General features: G+C 34.0%; 1 protein-coding gene across 15 annotated transcripts in view; it reads left to right on the top strand.

Moving 5' to 3' along the window:
* Positions 1-19,388, top strand: part of RFX3 (regulatory factor X3) — a 311,794-nt gene that overhangs the window by 242,010 nt on the left and 50,396 nt on the right. For all 15 annotated transcript variants that reach the window (XR_004177857.1, XR_004177855.1, XR_004177856.1 and 12 more), the window contains 5 exons: positions 5,457-5,578; positions 7,325-7,437; positions 11,687-11,802; positions 12,280-12,434; positions 16,750-16,847. Coding sequence is in view for 12 of the 15 variants with exons in the window: in XM_031654201.1 (XP_031510061.1) it covers positions 5,457-5,578; positions 7,325-7,437; positions 11,687-11,802; positions 12,280-12,434; positions 16,750-16,847 (604 nt within the window). In the remaining 3 variants the exon portion in view is untranslated. The remainder of the gene's footprint in view (positions 1-5,456; positions 5,579-7,324; positions 7,438-11,686; positions 11,803-12,279; positions 12,435-16,749; positions 16,848-19,388) is intronic.

Genomic DNA, 19,388 nt, shown 5'->3' with positions numbered 1-19,388 from the left:
TTGTTACTTACTAATAAGGAAACTGAGGACCACTTAATTTTGCTGTATTCAAAAACTCACTAATTTATTCTTTCCTAGATAGAGCCTCAGATGCCTTTTTTGTTGTTGTTGTTATTGTTTATCTCTTGGCATCAGATGGAGCCAGATTGTCATTCTCTAAATAAAGAAGGTGGGAAAGGGTAAGAGATAAAAGAAGTGTCATGCATACTTGTAGCAAGAATATATCAGTTCTATATAGCTAACCATAAACCACCTATGCTTAGAGGACTCAATGAAGAAATTCATGAGATCAGGGAATCATGTCTTTCTCTTTCAGCACTGCATCCTCAGCACCTGGGAGAGCTCTAAGCACATTGTCAGTGCTCTCTAAATATTTGTTGAATGAATGTCCCACAACTCTGATTTTCGCCAGCAGCTTCAACCGCCTCCTTTACCTGCTGCAATTAACATATAGCCCATTTCAATTTAATTGTTTCTACCTCTTCTTGCCCAATTATAGATGTAAAGCTAATGAAGAGACAAATAGAGAGCCACCAATAAGAATTGAAGAGATGGAATACCTATATTAACCAGCAGGGTTGATGTTAAAAGTCATTTGGATGTATTATGAATATATTCATTGTGACATCAAAGTTAGTTACTATTCTAAAAGAATGGAGCTATTCATATTTACTATTTTCTTCCGATCCATTAGTGTTTATATCACTTGGTTTATTTCAGACATGAAGTCATCTAAAGACTTTCTGGGACAGTTTTTTTCCAAAGAAGATTACAGTATTCCAGTAGAAAATTCTAGCCTCCTGACCTTGTTCTGAGCTCAGTATTTCAATTTATTCATGCAAATAAAATGATTGTGTAATTTCTGGAATTACAAAACATGATGATGATTCCTTTTGCCTGTACAGTTTATATTTTGTGTTTTGCATGTGCGTTTTTCAGCCATTTTGAAAGGATTTTCCAAATGTTTCATTTAATCTGTTGAAAATCCTTCCACCTGGTGTTGCTAGTTGAATGTAATGGTAAATATGTACCATTCTTGCCTTCCATTGGACTGTTTTAGTATCCATGTGTGTGGGATTGACAGAATGTTACTTTTACAATAGAGTTACAACTCTCCAAGTCCTAAATGGCAGCTATAACTAACCCCATGGAGGAAGATTCCTAATTATTTTCTAATTTTTCTGTGTTAATGACAGGTTTTATGCATACAGTCAGCTATTAAAGCATTAGAGTTTCTTTTATTTCTTAATCATTAACAACTTTGGCACTGATTGCCCATAGAGTTCCAAGCTGTTAAAATTATCATTTGCCTCTTACTAATTTTGAAACCAGGAGCTGTTTCATTATTTGATAAAGCACAGGTCTTTCTCAGAGCACACACAATGCAAGAGTACTAAGAGTTTACTCTGGGAAAACCGAATCTAAAAATAATTAATTTGTAAAGTAAATGGAAGTAAAGGGAGGAAAATACTCTTAAATATTTAAAAATTCAGTATTTTTAAAGGATTCAACAGAAAGCGTTTTTTGTTTGGCTTTTTTTTTTTTTTCCCAACAGAAAGCTCACCTGTTTTTTTTAATTTATTCTCCACATATGGTAGATTTGATAAAGTTTACGGTGATTATTTTATGAAGAGTATAGAGAGTCAGAAAATCTGCACGTCATGTTTCAATGCTAAAATGTCAGTTGAAATTCAACCAAGGTTAACATAATGTAGAATTATTATGTGAGCCAATAGAATGTAAAAGACATCTTGGAAAAATTATTTTTATACCCAGCATTTTAAAAACCATGTGCCTATAGTGGCCTACCCATAATACAGTATGTGCTCAATAAATATTTGTTAAATTGATTTGATATATGTACAAAATCAGTTGATGATATGATAAAATCAAGCATGTTACCTTAAACATTTATTCATTCAAATATATTTATTGTACATTCCAAATACAGTTTTTTGAGAAAAATTAAAAATTGATGACTTATTTTATTTAAAATGATGTGGTTTTTAAAAAAAATATTATTTGATGTATTTCTACAACATTGGGCTGAAGGAATCTATTTGGGACCAACAGCCTCCTATGGACTAGGGCTATACAACCTACTTAAGAAATACCTCAGAGACTTGTTAGAATAACCAGTTCCTAAGCTCCACTCTCAAATATTTTGGGGGTGGGTCTAGGGTGAGCCTAGGCACCTGAATTTTTTGAGAAACTACCTAGATACTGATATGCACTTAGATTTCAAAACCAGTGATATATAATCTACAACCACTGTTTCTGAGAAGAATCACTTGCTACTGGTATTTGTTTAGCCTATTTTTAATGTAATTGTTCTTGACTTCCTGTTAAACTCCCTCCTTCTTTGGGAAGACACAAAATTCTGAGGTGAGGGTAGGGATAGGATATTTTCCTTAGTTAGGGTACCATGAAAATGAGGATCTAGGCTTTCTCAGTCCATTATTTCTGATTTCTAGGGATTTTTTCTAAGTTCTAATCCATTGCCAGAAATACCACTACATGATTCATTACTTAAGCAGGAAAAGCAAAAGTTAGCACTACCTGGAAGCTCTCTCATACTTACAGGCCCACATTAGCCCTCTTGTACATGAGCTATATTCCATATTACCTTCTTGATGTCATTCTTTATGGCACAAACCCATCCTAAACTTTATCCCTCGACCTTTTCCCAGGAGGCATAACATATGCTTCTGGCTTGCAGAGGTCCTGTAGCCAAGCAGCCAAGAATGGATGCACATATTGTGTCTTTGCTCAATTTTGTCCATCTTTCAATCCACTGTTCACCTTGCTACCCTTACTCTTGTGGTTAGAATGAAAACACTCATTTCCAAGTTTTAATATATTTTCTTCGTTTTTCTTTATTTCTACTGTGTATTATAAAATCTTTTCCTAAGTACTGACCTGCGTAGTTTCTCCAGAATTTACCAACTTACCTCCTTTTTTCCCCTGAAAGTTGATCTTGATGCATTTTTCATCTCCCACATAATATAGTTTATCTCTAATTAGTGTTTCCCACTCAGTATCATTAAGTATAATCATATGTTAATTATGATGCATCATGATTTTGATTCCTTATTAAAACTATAATCTCTCCTTTCATTAGGAACTTCCATTTGCAATACTAACAGCTGTCTCCATCTTCCTAAGGAAGTAGACAATCTTGCTTGTAGGCTATAGTCTTCCTAAGCATTGTGTGCAGTTAGATTGTGATGTAACATCTGTCTTTTGAAAACTTAGTCTAAGTGGAATATAAGTCATTTTCTTTTATAGTTAAATTCCATTTGCCCTTGATATTTGTGCCTATTAAGCATCTGTAGTATGTTAAATGCTGTGTAGGACAAAGAAATGTGGGGCAAAGCATAACTGGGCAAAGTCTTGTAATAACTTTACAATCCTGTATTAAAACTTAATGTAATTGAAGTCTATTGGAATTATTTTCATTTTTTCCTTCTCCAGGGTAAATACTAATAATTCAAATTCCTTTAACCACTTTTATTTAAGCTCCATGAATCCCAAATTCCATTAACTTAAATGAAGAAACATGGTTAAACAATTTTAGGCTATTTTATTAATGAGATACAATTCCATAGCTGAAAAGGGGAAGCTAAAATCAACTGAAACTTGGAATGAATCAATAAGGACAAGAAACTTTCCTGAACAAAATAAGGTTAAAATCATTCAAATCTGCTACAACAGAATGGTTAGCAATTGCTCTACCATACATGTACACAAAGTGCTTGCTTCATAAAGTTTCTTTGCTTCTCAAAGATGATTCTTTAAGGAGGAAAAAAAATCAGGAAAACATTAAATTTTTTATAAACAAGACATATAGCACATCACAACACTAACTCTTCTGTTATCTTTGGATATGGCCCCAGTTGTAAAGCACCTCCCAGAAGGTTTTTCTATTAAATAAAAGATTAGGCATGAGTTCTTTTCTCTCATTAGAAAACAGCAATCAATTTTTTGGTAATGAGGAGTCATCACTAAAATTATATTCATAAGGATGAAGAGTGCCGTACTGATTTCCAGTCTCTTCCCCCCCTGACTTTATTTTTTGTTTTTCATAGTTGTTTGTAAGATATTGTCACATAAGAAATACATGTAAATGTCATTATGAGAGATTTGGCAATTTTTTGAAAGTTTCATTTATCTGAGTTGTAATTGATAACATCCAAGATTGATTCATTTCCTAAGGCAAGCTGAGCATTAGTTTGTATGATGTTCTGCCAGGTTCAGTCACTTCATATCTGGTGTCAGCATGCAGGTGTCTTTGAGTATGTCCTGTTCATATATTAGGGGCATTGTTATTCATAGTAACTTCATATTAATGATGCAGTTGAATTATAATATCAGTATAGGGGTCAAGTGTCTGGATGGTGAGAATATTAGTTTATTTTGTTTGTAAATATAATTAGAAATAGGGGAAAAAAAGAATGGGAGGCCAGACAGCATAATGTGAATGTTATCTCTAGATAGTAAGTTTATTTTAGATTTTAATTTTTTCTTATGCTTTTCTGTTATTTCCAAATTTCTGAAATGAAGAAAAATAAGTGGAATCAGAGAAAAAGAAGAAATTACAGTTGCTGCTTGCTTATGTTGTTTTGCTTATCCTAGGAGACTTGGCCAGGTGTTTTTTGTTTTGTTTTGTTTTTTGTTTTTTTTTTTTTTGGTGTATGATACTTCTTTTCCAAGACATCTTCCTTCTTCCCCATGCCACTGAAGCACATTTTTTCTCTCTTAGCTGTATGGAAAGTACATAAGTTCGTATGACTAGGATCTAAAGATACATAACTTTAGCTGACTTTGATTCTTCATTTTAATTTGATAAACTCTGTTTGTAGATGGATTCTTGCATATATTTTGCTACAAAATGATGCTTATGGCCTTTGTATTTGAGGATGTTGATAAGTGTCATGGAGATAAATGTGTTGAGATGCACGAAAGGTTCTAGGAAATATGAAAAACAATATGATAGGATTTGTAGGTTGATCATGTTTTAGAGATATTATCTAATTGAAAGCCATTCATCAACATTTCTCAGGCCTGAGCTCCTAGATCATTGTTCAGATTAAAGTTCCAATATATCCATTGGCCATTAAAAGTTACTTTCAAGCTGTGTATTAAAACTTAATCATGGACATCTTTGCTCCTGCTGTCCAAAGAAATACCTTATAATTCTTTCATTCTTAGGTAAATTTCTGGATTTCCAAAAATGGGTACCCTCCATGCACCCCTTTTCCCCTTTTTTCTTTTCACAATTGAAAAAAAAATATTGTATTCTAACTTTATGAGACTATCAAGGAAAAAAAAATCCTACAACTATCATGAGACATTAAAGAAGATAGTATGAAACTGAATGCTTTGGAAGTTTCGGGTAGTACAAAAAAGCAAGGAATAATTTGGTTTATTTGTTTTTTTCCATCTAATATTTTTAGGTACAAGCCTATGCAGAAAGTGGATGGGGTTGCAGATGGTTTCACAGGAAGTGGTCAACAGACAGGCACATCTGTTGAGCAAACTGTAATTGCCCAAAGCCAACATCATCAACAGTTTTTAGGTATGTTAAGGTGTAATGCATATTAGTTGCTACTAGGATTTTGAAAAGAGAACAATGGTAGTGTTTTCTCCAAGTGCAATGTCTATTATAGATGTCAATGACATAGAAAGATTTTTTTGGTGCCAAAATTATGCACATCATATGTATAACAGTCCTAGTTCATGTCTGCCTTTCGTGTTTATTAGAGCTTATTTTTAAAAATCTCAAGCTGTATAGGACTTTTATGCATATGAATTAAAGACTCATTGCTATGAAATTGTTTTCCAGAATTTGTATTAATTGGCTTTTGTGATCAAAATTATGTTGTTTACTTTCAGTAGTAACTTCAAGTGCCAAAAAGAATTCTCATTTCCTGTGTATAAAGTTACACATGCACAGGCTCAGATTAGAAAAAAAAATTTTATAAACTTTTTAAAAGTAATTTATTCATTTAAATTAATCACAGTACTTTCTTTTTGTAATTTTTTGTAATTTAAAGATGGAATACATATTTCTTGTTATTGAAAGAGTTAGGAAGAAAAACTTGCATATTTTTCATATTTTTGCCATAGCCAAAGGGGCAAAAAAGTGGCACTTTAATTTAATTGACAGCTCTTCTAGAGATGAACATGCATATTTTCCATATAACGAGTCAAGATAAGTAGAAGCTATCAGAGAGTGACTGTGTGTATGTGTCTGTGTGTGTGTATATGTGTCTATGTGCACTTTCTGACAAAGACAACTAAAATAGACTCTCAGACTGGAATCATTACTGAAGTTGAAAACATCATGGCAGCATTTCTCAGACTGAAGTCCTCGGGTTATATTCTTGGGGACCCTTGGTCATTCAACAAGAATTTTATTTTGTGATTTCACTTCAATTATCATCTTAAAAACTAAGAATATTCTGGATTACTTAGAAAACTAGAACTAAATACCGTTCTGCAATTTTAGTTTCCATATTTGTACCTGGATTTATGATAAGATAGGCACCAAAATGTCTTACATTAATTGTCCAGAGCTAATAAGAAAAGAACAGAGAGAGAGACTTACTATGTAAATTACGCCTCCCTCACAAGGGAAGCCTAGATCATGTCCCTGTATTCTGTGTGGAGGAAAGTTTCACAGTCATTTGTGCATAGAAGAGTAATGGGAGAAGCAGCCACCACAAAGCACATGTTGGTATAGACCTGTCAGAACCAAAAGATCCTCTGCTGCAGCAGTCAATACTGATCCTTGTTGCAAGAGATAACTTAGTTACAGGACAAGAGCATCATCCATCACATCAAATTAATGTTGTTAAGTTGTATGTTATTTTTGTAGTTTTCTTTGTATCCGCTTTGTAACTCTTTAGGTTTATAACTCTATAACAGTTAAGAACATAATGATTTTAAAGCTAGTTTTTTTATGTAGTTAAGTAACATAATAAAAATATCTAAAATAGGTACTAGCAAACTCGAGATATTTTTCTTTTAATAGGGGCCTTGTGTTGAGAGAAACTGTGATATGCAGTATACTATTTGCAGTACAATTGTAGTGCAGATTTTGTTTCTAGAAAATTCTTAAGTGTTCCCTTCAGTTTTATATTTTGTGCTGATGATGGTGCTTAGTTTTACTTGTAAAATATTAATATAAAAAGTCCTTGCTCTCTGGACCCCTGACCTTTAAAATTTGTTTTTCTTTTTGGTCTTCTTAAATTTTCCCTCATTAATCTGTAATTGGCACCATACACAATAGCTTTTTTCTGTTCTGTTGTCATGGTAACAGATGCATCTCGAGCACTTCCAGAGTTTGGAGAAGTTGAAATCTCTTCTCTGCCAGATGGTACTACCTTTGAGGATATCAAGTCACTGCAGAGTCTTTATAGAGAGCACTGTGAGGTAAGTCTTTTCAAATGTAGTATGAACACATGCTAGGTTTTGCCAGACAACTTGCTAAAATAAAATAATCAAGCTTATTCCTAAAGGACAGACGAACTTAGCACTAATTCTTTTGAGCATATCTTTTAGCACTAACAAATTCATTTTTCTTCTTTCTGGTCTCAGAGTGGAGAGATGAGAAATGCAGAAAATTGAGAATAAATTTTATTCTCTATTTCTTAAGCCTATCCTGATATGAATCCTTTGATGTAGGAATTCCACGTCTACATATTTGTCCTACAAAAATACTAACATATGGGTGACAAGAGAAGTGTACAAGGACATTTGTTGCGTTATTTTTAAATGCAAAAGATTGGTTATAATTAAAGGTTGATTATTATTTCTTTATCTAATAGGGAGCTGCATAAATAAAATATGGTATTAATACAATCTTTAGAGTAGAATACTATACAGCCATCAAAAAGAATAGGAAACTCTATAAACATACCAAAATGGATCACTTCGAGATTTAATATTAAAGGAAAAAGCAAATGCAAAAAATTATGTATACATATTTTCACTTCAGTGAAAAATAACATGGGTGTATATGTATGTGTATATATGTATGTATCTTCCTTTTCCTTCCAAAAGGAGGAAAAACAAGAAAATGTTAACAGTGGTTGCCTTTGTGAAGGAAACTGGGTGACTGGGAGTTAGAGGGGAGAGACTCAACTTTTCAACAGACCAGTTTTATCTTTTGAATTTTATATCATGCGTATATTTCTATTAAAATAATTTCTGGAAATGTTTAATAAAGCACCTTACGTGTTCTTTCCAGGGATCATTGAGGCTCCAGTTTTGTTTGTTTCACTTTTGTGGTTAATTAGGGTTCCTTTTGGTGTTTTCTAGCCCTACTCCTACTCTCATTTTGAGTATCCCACATCAGAATTTGCTTCATTGTCTAGGAGGTGAACTCTCTCCATGCCAGCATATTAATGTACCACAGCTCACCTGGCAAAAAGGGGATAATGGATTATAATAAGAGTTTTCTCGAGTGCTTCTCCTTTTGAAAGAAGAGTCTATTTAGAATTTAAGTAGCTTTATTCTAGGGATATTTGTGATCTGCTTAGGAGTAAAAGATAATCCTTTGGATTTCCTGGGCAGTCCTCCTGGCTGCTGATAATGCAGTATGCAGTAAGAGGTCTTAGCTCATAGCATTAACAGATATTTTCCCCCACTTCAGAAATAAGAATTGCTAGAGCAAATCTGAGTGCTTGTCAAGGGTACTAGATTATTAACAACTGAGGGCAGGTTCTCTCCTTATTAACATAGCATGTTCCAGAAGTGTTCTTCAACGTGCCCTACCGGTTCCCAACATTTCTTGGAATGATGAAAGCACTTAATATTCATTTTCCTTTGACTACTATGCTTTTACCCATATTAGAGAAGTTCTGGATTTTCCTTATGTATATAGAAAAAAATTATTTCTTTCTACATCTATCATCTTATTCAATAAAGATTTGTATAAAGATTCTCTAAACAATTTCTCATTCCTGCGTGTTCAAGTGAACCTTGCTTTAAGCAAATCAACCTATATGGAATTTTTTTTTTTTTTTTTTTTTTGAGACAGAGTCCCACTCTGTCACCCAGGCTGGAGTGCAGTAGTGCAATCTCGGCTTGCTGTAACCACCACCTCCTGGGTTCAAGCGATTCTCCTGCCTCAGCCTCCCCAGTAGCTGGGATTACAGGCATGCACCACCATGCCCCACTAACTTTGTGTATTTTTAGTAAAGATGGAGTTTCACTGTGTTGGCCAGGCTGGTTTTGAACTCCTGACCTCAAGTGATCCACCCACCTCAGCCTCCCAAAATTGCTGGGATTACAGGCATGAGCCACCACGCCCAACCTATGATGGATTTTTTTAAAATTTCTCCTATTTATTCAAAATGTAAGTTGGAGCATAATTATTTATATTGCTACAAAACATACAGTAAGATTATTCTAAGTGACAAACTCGCCTGAGTAAGGTTGAAAGAGCCTTTGGATTATAAGATTTTTATTAACATACCATTTTCAAAAATAAATATACTTTATACAAAGAAATAGAGGCATGTATTATAATCTGTGTGGAAAATGGCAGTCCACAGAATGATCCCCATTTATTTCAGAATTACCAGTGTTCATGCCGTCTCTCTCACGGGGTTGAGCTGCATATATAAAGAAGAAAAATTCTAATTATTTTTTCCTGTTAATAAATATTCATTTTGAATAAATATGAAAAAACTTTTGAAATACAGCTGCCTGAATCTCATATGTAGTCCCATAGTCATTTGCCCTAAGCCAGTAGAATATGGATTATTTTAATTTATATTTGCCTATATATTTTAGTCTGAACATATTTGAAAGTAGGTGGACAAATGATAAAATGTTTTATTCATGTGTAAAACTGCCTCAAATGAAGCTGTTATGAATGTCTTTTTTGAAAGAGTTATTTGAGATTATTTAATTTGAAGAGATACTGAATTTAAGATACACTGATTATATTTAACATTTCCTACAGTACATATTTTTAAAGAAAGATTAATATACCTACTTTGCCTATTATTGGGAATTCTCACAATTTGTTTATCAAAGATATTTTTGTATCACTAGTTTGTTATATAAGGAACAAGTATAACTTTTTATACAAGTTGCTGAAACACTTTTTAATTTTAATGTAGGTTAAAAGAAAAGTGTTCTTACAGCAATCTCTTATATAGAACTATGTAAGGTATTATGTATAAGGTATTAATAGTTGCCTCACACTTTTAGAGATGTCTCTTGGAATGTGCCTAAGCTACAATTGAGAAAGCAGTTAAAAAATTTGCTGCTTGAGAATATTTTGATCTTTGCTAGGATGAGGGACATCTACATGCCCTTTATTTTCAGGACTTGCATTTTGCATTTTTATTGTTACTGAGGACTGTGTTAATTAATTTGTCTCCCTATCTTCATTTTCAATATTTAACTACTTGCAACATTTTATACTTTTAGAACATATTTCATATCAGTTATTCTCTGTATCATGCATAGGGCCAGCTCTATACAGGTGGCCCAAACTCGACAAACATGAAGTTATGGTTGCTGTTTTTGCCTACATTACTCTGATAGACTCTCTAGATTGTCCCCCGATTTATTTTATCTTCCATGAATTTTATAGATATTTGTGGGGCTGTTTTACCTTCGCCTCAAAGGTGATGACATCAATCATACTATACTGACTACCTTTGTCTTTTAATTCCCAAAATAATCACACAATCATGTGTTATTGGCACAAACAAGTTATTCTTTAGTTTTATGCCTGCTTTTACCTGAAGACTTATTTACAAACTAATTGCAAAGGCAGGGTAAAATTAAATATAATCATTGACAGTTAATAGGGAAAGTGGTAGATTTAAACACCATAAAAAAAAAAGTCTTTGATGCATCTGGGAAATAGTTCCAGGAGATTAAATTAAGGAGAAAGAGGAGGTGAGGCCCCCGAGATTTGAAAAGTAGATAGTCTTAAGGTTGTTCTGTAAAGGAGATGTACAGAGATAGGATTGGATTCTCTTTAATGTTGAATGCTATACCCAGACAGGCAGTATCCACTGAAGGCCTGCTGACTCCATGGTTTCTGCCCCAGCCTCTGTTTACCTGGGAACACACTGGAACCCGTGGTCAGCTTCCTTAGACAAAGCTAGTTCAGCCCTAACTCCATCTGCCACACAAAAGCAACTCCACACCCTTCACTTCCACCCACTTTGATGGCCAGTGGTTACCTAGCCCTAAGAGGACTGCTGTAAATTGAATCTATGTTCTATACCCTTCCAGGTCTGAGAATAGGTAGGGTGACAGTAACTGTAGAGGCAGAAGAAAGCAGTAGGTAAAGGAATGAATGAATGAATGAATGAATGAATGTAACTAGAGAGGAAGGAAAGTAAGAATGAAAACTGGAAGAAAAAAGAGGTAGAAGTGAGGGTGGCATGAGTACATTATGAAAAGAATGTTATCCTGCTTAATTTTCCAAGAGTTTTTTTCCCCCTTTTATCTTCTTGCTAGCTAGTTTTTTTGTTGGTTTGTTTTTTGTTTTTCTTCCACTTCCTTTGGTAAAATTTAGTGTGGTTTCAGCATGTTAACTTATGACCCCAAGGGAGAACTTGACCATATAAAATCTTGTCATGTTAGGTTGTCCTCACACAGTCGCATAAGTAATATTGTAAGGTAATACTGGTACCATTTTGTTTTTTAGGCAATATTGGACGTTGTTGTGAATCTTCAATTTAGCCTGATAGAAAAATTGTGGCAAACATTCTGGCGCTATTCTCCCTCTACTCCAACTGATGGCACTACTATTACTGAATCGAGGTCAGAATCAACATCTTTTCCAATTCATTTTCATGGCTGAGTAGATGTCACAGCTAATAAATTAGAGATATGTATACCAGTTGTGAACCTTACCTGATGACATTAAGTGAATAGATTGATGTTTTGGCCATCCTAGAAATAAACCACGAACTGCTCTCTTGAGGTTTCAGTGTGTGTATATAACTCCCATTTGTATTGATTTGGGGGACTGTGGTAGTTATTTCATCCTCATGGAATTACTATCATATCTGCCTTTCATACCGTCAGAAAATACGAATGTGCATAGACAGCTCTGGGGGAGTGTTTTATATATCTGTCTCTCTCTATATATATATATAGCCAGCTGTATGGCACCAGTGCAATAGTGGTATAGTTCTAACCTCAGTAATATTTGGTAAACTTAAACTATTTTTAAAGTCCATTTTCTTTTTTATCCTCATTTGCCATCTATTCATTTGCTACATTTATTCACACCAGCAATCTGAGTGAAATAGAAAGTCGACTTCCGAAAGCAAAGCTGATAACTCTGTGCAAACATGAGTCTATCCTGAAATGGATGTGTAACTGTGACCATGGGATGTACCAGGCTTTGGTGGAGATTCTCATCCCCGACGTCCTTAGACCTATTCCTAGTAAGTTAAATGCAGACGAGTACGGATGCTTTTGTTCTCATACATTCCACCCAGGAAGTTTTGAGAAGTGACATTGCAATCTATAATGATTCTAATTTCATTTAGATATGCCAGATAGAAAACATGCAACACAGAGTATTGTGTGAAAGCAGCCTAGAGCAAAACAGTAGTAAAAGGGAAAAGATGATCTATTTTTCAGTCTGTCTTATGTTTTTCTTTTTTTTCTTTCTTTCTTCCTTTTTTTTTTTTTTTTTTTTTTTTGATAAAAAAGCCAACCTGTAGATGTAACAACCCAAGTAAACTAATTGCAAGAACACTAGCAGGCCGGTCAACCATGTCAAAATTATTCTACCCAAGGACACAGTCCCCTTCATAAAGCCAAAAATTATGGAAACCTGTCATTGCTAGGCCAACCTCCTTCATGGTTGCTTTTGATTTGAAGTGAATCTATCTTGATTTCCACTGAAGTTGAATTCCATTATAAAAGCATTTACTTTGTCACCTACATCATGTTAAGAACTACAAATGCAGTTTCCATTAACAGTAATGGTTAACTGGCATTTTAAGAGAAAAATCTTTGTAACTACACAAGCATTGTAATCCCACTACCAAGAAAATGGGAATTACATAGATAGGTTAGATTATCTTTTTAAGTGATGGTGCTTTTTAAACTACTTTGTAGCAAACAAAGCTATTTTCTGCAAATATCAATGATATAAATGCTACCACAGATACTGTTAGAAGCAGCTGAAACTATTTTATGCCTACATCTATATGAGTACACACTAGTGACCTTAACTTTTTAAGAAATGAGACAGTTTCTACTCTGCATTGACATTAATAAAGTAAAAGCAAGCGTAGAGCTTGTGAAATTGGCTACTGTGTACTTATACTATTCACGGATGATTTGTGTTAAATTATTCTAGAAAATACAAAAATAGGAATTTAGTAGAACAAAAGGGGAAGATATTAACATGTGTATGCTTATACTTTCTTTTTTTCTAAATAACAATAGACAGCAGTAGAAGGTATAAGATCTTTAATATGTTCCCGACCACCTTAAAATATATGCTTAAACATATTTCCAGATAATATTAATGAACACACATAAATTTATATAGGAAGAAATAAAAAAAAAACTTAGCTGACATTATCTCACAATTTTGTAAATTGCTAATATAGTCTACTCTATCACCAAGTTTCCTGACTAAAGGTTGATTAAAAATGGTGTTATGGAAAGTTTCACTAGCTAAACTCTCTACTGATTTATGTTCCAGAATCGGATTTTCCTTGTTTTTCTCTTGCTCCCTGTGTTCTGAGTGATAATCTCTAGAGATGTTTATGAGAAGTTGCATAGAGTAGCTCGTTAGCCTCTGACATCTTACTACCAACATAAAGTTTTTCTCATGAGATAAAAGAAGGGATGTCAGCAAGTACTTTCTTTTTTGAGGCAAATCAGCAACATCAGTATTCATTAAACAGTTCTAACATCTTTTGCTTCTATAACAGCACCATACGACTTTAACTTGTGAGTTTAACAGTTCTCTATTTTAAATCTTGTATCAATTTTAGTTTAATTCAAGCCCATAATTTTAAGTACACAACACACTGACCTTTGTCTTTTGCAAATTTTTATTTTTAAAAACAGTTTATTCTGTCAAATAGCTTGTCTCTAAATTAAGCAGACGCCCAAATAGTTTTATACTCTCTCTGAAATTATAAGATGCATTGATATACCATCCTACCAAGGAAATTTGGAAATTTAATTCCCATTCTACAATGAGGTGTAACAAAATAAAGCTTAAAATACAACTTAGATAGCTGTTTTCTGGTTGTATGCATCTTAATATTAATCTTGAGCAGGTTGAGACAAGTCAGCGTTGGAATAGAATTTAAATTCCAAACCATCCATTCATGAGCCTTTGAAAGTTGTCAGAGTCAATCTGCACAATTTTGTACATACATGAATCCCTATAGAGAGAGCAAACTTAATTTTATTTTTAAAAATTGTATTTTCCTGGCTACTAGCACTTCACTGTACCATTTTCTGTCCAGATGGGATTTCTTTTTTTAGCTAAAAAAAAGTCTGCACATCACACTAATTTAATGTCAGCTTGAAGCTACTATATTCTAAAATACATTTATCTGAAAGTGAAAAAACGTTAATTGTATGAGCACTCAATGGGTAACACTTAAATGTACAATTACAAGTATAACCAAAGGTGGCCCAGAATATCATTTAGTAGAAAAAGTGAAAATTCACAATTATTTAAAATGCAAAATATATCTTTTCTTATCTAATCACCCTTGCATTAAATTTATCTAGATAAAACAGGCCCATAATAAATATTTTTAAAGTAACATTTATATATTTGGGGGTTATTTTTCAGATTAAATAATTATTGTATATTAATTGTAGGAAAAATGGAAAATGCAGATTGCCAAAATGAACCTTGAACAAAATTTTACTGTTTCAAAAGGGATTATTAATTTTTTTTCACTCTTTTTCATTTCCATTCATGCCTGCCCTCCATGGTTTTAGCACATAATACAACAGAAAAATATTTTTCTTTCTTTTTTCCTTTTTTGGCTAATGTGGGAAGCTTTGAAGGTTTCAAAAGATTGGTTCTCAAGAAATTTCCAATTCAGTGTTTCCAGTTACGATCCTTGTGGTTAAGGATCTGCACTGCTTGAGTGTTTTTCCTAACCAAAATTTAGCCTGTTCCAGTCTCGTCTCTCCAGTTTTTAACAGTTAAACAAATCTCTTAAAAATGCATTTAGTTGTCTTTATTATTGGAATAGTAAAATTTATATTGTTTGCAAATAACTTGAGTAAGTGAAATTATTTATAAAACCTGGTTTTAACAGAAGCATAGAGAATCATGTCAGACTCATTTGACAACAGAAAGAAAAACCAAGGAATTTAAGCCCATCAGTAACATTAATATTCTTGGGGACCTTGGCCCAAAATATAACTGTGTTTCTTATAGTAACATATTTTGATACCTACCCCATTATAGAGAACCTACAAAGATGAATTTTATGTTGTAGGTGCTTCAGGCACTTATCTATTAAATGTCTATAATTGTCCTCTATACTACTATGGAGCCTTGGGCACAGAGGAAGTAAAATACTATTAACTGAATTACCTGTTGTACAAGAAAAGTATTCTGTCTCCTACTATATAGCAATCTCAGTAAGCAGATTTTTTCTTATTAAATAGTCATAGTCATCACTGATAACTGAAGATACTTCTAATTATTTTTATGACCACCATCAAATCTTCTGTCATGGGACCTATCCCTATTTCAGGTTTTAACAGATATGTCAAGAATACAGAATGAGCTATTTTAGGAATATCTTAAGAATATGGGTTTCCGGCCGGGCGCGGTGGCTCAAGCCTGTAATCCCAGCACTTTGGGAGGCCGAGACGGGCGGATCACGAGGTCAGGAAATCAAGACCATCCTGGCTAACACGGTGAAACCCCGTCTCTACTAAAAAATACAAAAATCTAGCGGGGCGAGGTGGCGGGCGCCTGTAGTCCCAGCTACTCGGGAGGCTAAGGAAGGAGAATGGCGTGAACCCGGGAGGCGGAGCTTGCAGTGAGCTGAGATCCCGCCACTGCACTCCAGCCTGGGCCACAGAGCGAGACTCCGCCTCAAAAAAAAAAAAAAAAAAAAAAAAATATGGGTTTCCCTAACAGCAATTTTATCATACTGATCTTTTATCTCTACCTGCCAAATGAAATGGAAAATAATTGCCCAAAAATTTCAATTCAGACAATTTTAATTTTTACCTTTTCAACAAGGATGAGAGAGAATTACTCCAATTCATAGATTCTAAGTAAATAGATGCATAGAGAAACAGAGAAAGCTTTGCATTATTTTTCTTTTTAATAAAAGAAATGGAAATAGATTAAGAGCTTGAAAGAACAAGACGAAGAATTTTAAAGAAAATACATAATCTTTAGCACAAAACTCTTAATGAAAGGAGTGTTTTTTCCAAGCAAGAATATTCTATAAGTATATTCACAACTGGTATATGTTGCTGTAAGCAAAAATGTTTGAATCCTTTTTTTCCCAAAAAAGTGTCACAAGTATCCGGGAACAAAATAACTTCAAAAGAAAAAGCCCAAAATATAATTCTTGGATGCTTTAAAAATTAGGAATAATGTTAAATAAAGTTTTATCAATGAGGACAATATGAGTTCTGTGCTATATCAGATATTGTGTACGAGCATTTTCTTTTATTCTAGCACAAATATTAATATTCTTTCATACCTTTTTTATTCTGCTTTTATTCTTTAATGTTTAGGTGCCTTGACCCAAGCCATTCGAAATTTTGCAAAAAGCCTTGAAGGTTGGCTTTCCAATGCCATGAACAACATTCCACAGAGAATGATACAAACCAAGGTATACTTTATGTCCTTGCTTTTTCTTTTGTGTTTAGGAAATTATTCTGAACTGTGAACTTTACATCTATCCTATCAAACGGTATTATGTAAAATGTTAAGGTTATAATATACATCATCTTTTAAAACTGATTTTTATATTTGTATTTTATAACCATGTAATAAAGAACTTGCACAAGAGATGTTTGGCAATGTTCCTTTCAAAGAGAATAGGGAAGCATTTCAAGCATGGTGCATTTACAAGCCCTTTCTAAACAATATATTAGGTATATATATTCTAAATTATATATATAAGAAAGATATAAACTATGTGTTTAATTCAGATATTAAAATAATAGCCTAGAATATTCAAATAGTTTTCATTTGAAGGAATTTTCTATTTCTAAAATTTCTTACTGTACCTATCATATCCTGAAAAATTCATAGAAATTAATATTGTTTTGCTTTTTCAGGATGTTTTGGTGTTTTTCTAAACACTGGAGGATGCTTTTGCGAATCAAGTGAACAATTAAGTCGTAATTAATCAATATATCTCAGGAATGTGGATTATTTAGCTAGAGATATAAATTTTAGTCTCTACTTTGTCTCCTACTAGCCATGTTACTTTCAGTTAATCTGTGAACATATCCCCATAGCAAGATTGGACTAATCCTAAATTTTATTTAAATTTTGGTACCAGAAATCACATTTGTGGCTTCTTGTCAATGACTGTATTTACTGTCAGACTCCAGCAATATACTTTGCCTTTGAATCTGGGGGCAGAGTTGGTCAATTGAAGTTATTTTAGCTGATAAACCTCTGTGGGAACATAAGTAGCCTCCAGTTCGTTCACTTGGGCTTAACGTTTGCATTAAAACTTTCTCTCTCTAAAACATATATAGAAGGCAACATTTCACTGATATGCCCATATTAGATTGTTCCTCTAGAGCTGTGCTGTCACAGTAGGGCCAGCCACATGTAGCTATCAAGTAGGGCCAGCCTCATGTGGCTATTTAAATTAGAATTTTAAATTAAGTGAAATGAAAAATTTAGCTCCTCAGTCACACTTGTTACATTTCGAGTGCTCAGTAGCCTCCTCTGGCTGCTGGCTACCCATGTTAGGCAGCATATATGTAGAGCATGTCCATCATTGCAGATAGTTCTTCTCTTTGGCAGTGCTGTTGTAAAGTACCACATTGAGGTGTGCAAAAAAGGAGGTGGTCTTTGATTATGATCGAGGAATCCTTTCAACTTTCGGTCACATTTATAACAATGCCTCAAACAGCTAAAAGCACTTCCCTTCCCAGTGTTGTCAAAGTGAATGTGGTAACAATCCAGTTGCAACATTGGCCGTCTCATTGACCTCCAGAGTTTGCTTGAATGATTCACCAGAATGATTCACCACAGTAGAGGGTGCCGTCTGTTCTTCTGGTTTCACTGATATGCAGTCTCTTTTCCTCTCCGCATTCAATTAATAGAGATAATTTACCCTGACAGAGAAAACAGCATTCCAACTTCTGTGGCTTTTGGAATCAAAATGCCCAGGTCAATTCCCATCACTAATGGAGTTTCTTTGCAACCTTGAGCAAGCTACTTATCTTCTTTAAATCATATGTGTCTAATAAGATAGTTAAGAGATTTGAATAGGATAATATATGTAAGGCACTTAATCCAGAGCCTGGCACATAGTATATACTGGATTAATTTAAACCACAAAAATGGAATAAGATTCTTTTTTGAGGATGTGTGAGCTTCTCCCCAAGTTCCAAATAGTCCTCAAACATCTCACTGTCAGGATAGAGCATCCTGTTCCCTGTGAACACCGTCTACCACTCCCAAATGATCATTCAACTACTCACACCTTATATACCCATATAAGTGATTGAGTGCAATATTATACATTCCTGTAAATTGTCCATTTTTTAAATATATTTTTAAAAGATTAAAATTATTAGATCTGTATTGTGCACATAACAAATTTCCATGAGATAATGTAGACTTTATGTAGACTTTTTGCATTATCTTTGCTATCTTTCAAAAAAACTGCTTTATTCAGGATGTGAACAGGAAATAAATCATGCACCCAAAGGTGGGGATAATCTAAGAGAGTTTAAGAAGAGCTTATTTCCAAAGGTATGAACAAAGTTGATAAAACCAAGGAGGAATAGTAAAGCATCCCAGGGCTAGCAATAGTGAGAATCCTAACCATCCCTAGGAATGAAGGGGTGAGAGGTAAAAGCGATGGCATTAGGAAACCCACTCTTTCCCTCAGGACTGTGGTAACATTAGAAAAGGAAAGCAGGCTCCACTCTTAACAGGCAGCAAGCAGAGGTTGTAGTGAATAGGTACCATGGTAACCACTCTTTCTTCCCATCCTTCCGTCTCCTGATAGTGCCTGTCATTGGTCAAACCCAAGTGGAAGCCAGAGAACAAGGAGGGAGGTTAATGTGGTCCATTCAGATCAATCTTCAAGATGAAGAAAAATGGAAAGTAGATTTTGAGAAACAAATAGAAACTTCCTGCATAGCCGTTTTAAAGAAACTGTAATTCTGAAAAAGGGTTA

The sequence above is a fragment of the Papio anubis genome, chromosome 13, assembly GCF_008728515.1.
Source record: "Papio anubis isolate 15944 chromosome 13, Panubis1.0, whole genome shotgun sequence".
Lineage (NCBI taxonomy): Eukaryota > Metazoa > Chordata > Mammalia > Primates > Cercopithecidae > Papio > Papio anubis.
The sequence above is the reverse complement of the archived record's forward strand: the minus strand, read 5'-3'. Positions and strand labels throughout refer to the sequence as shown.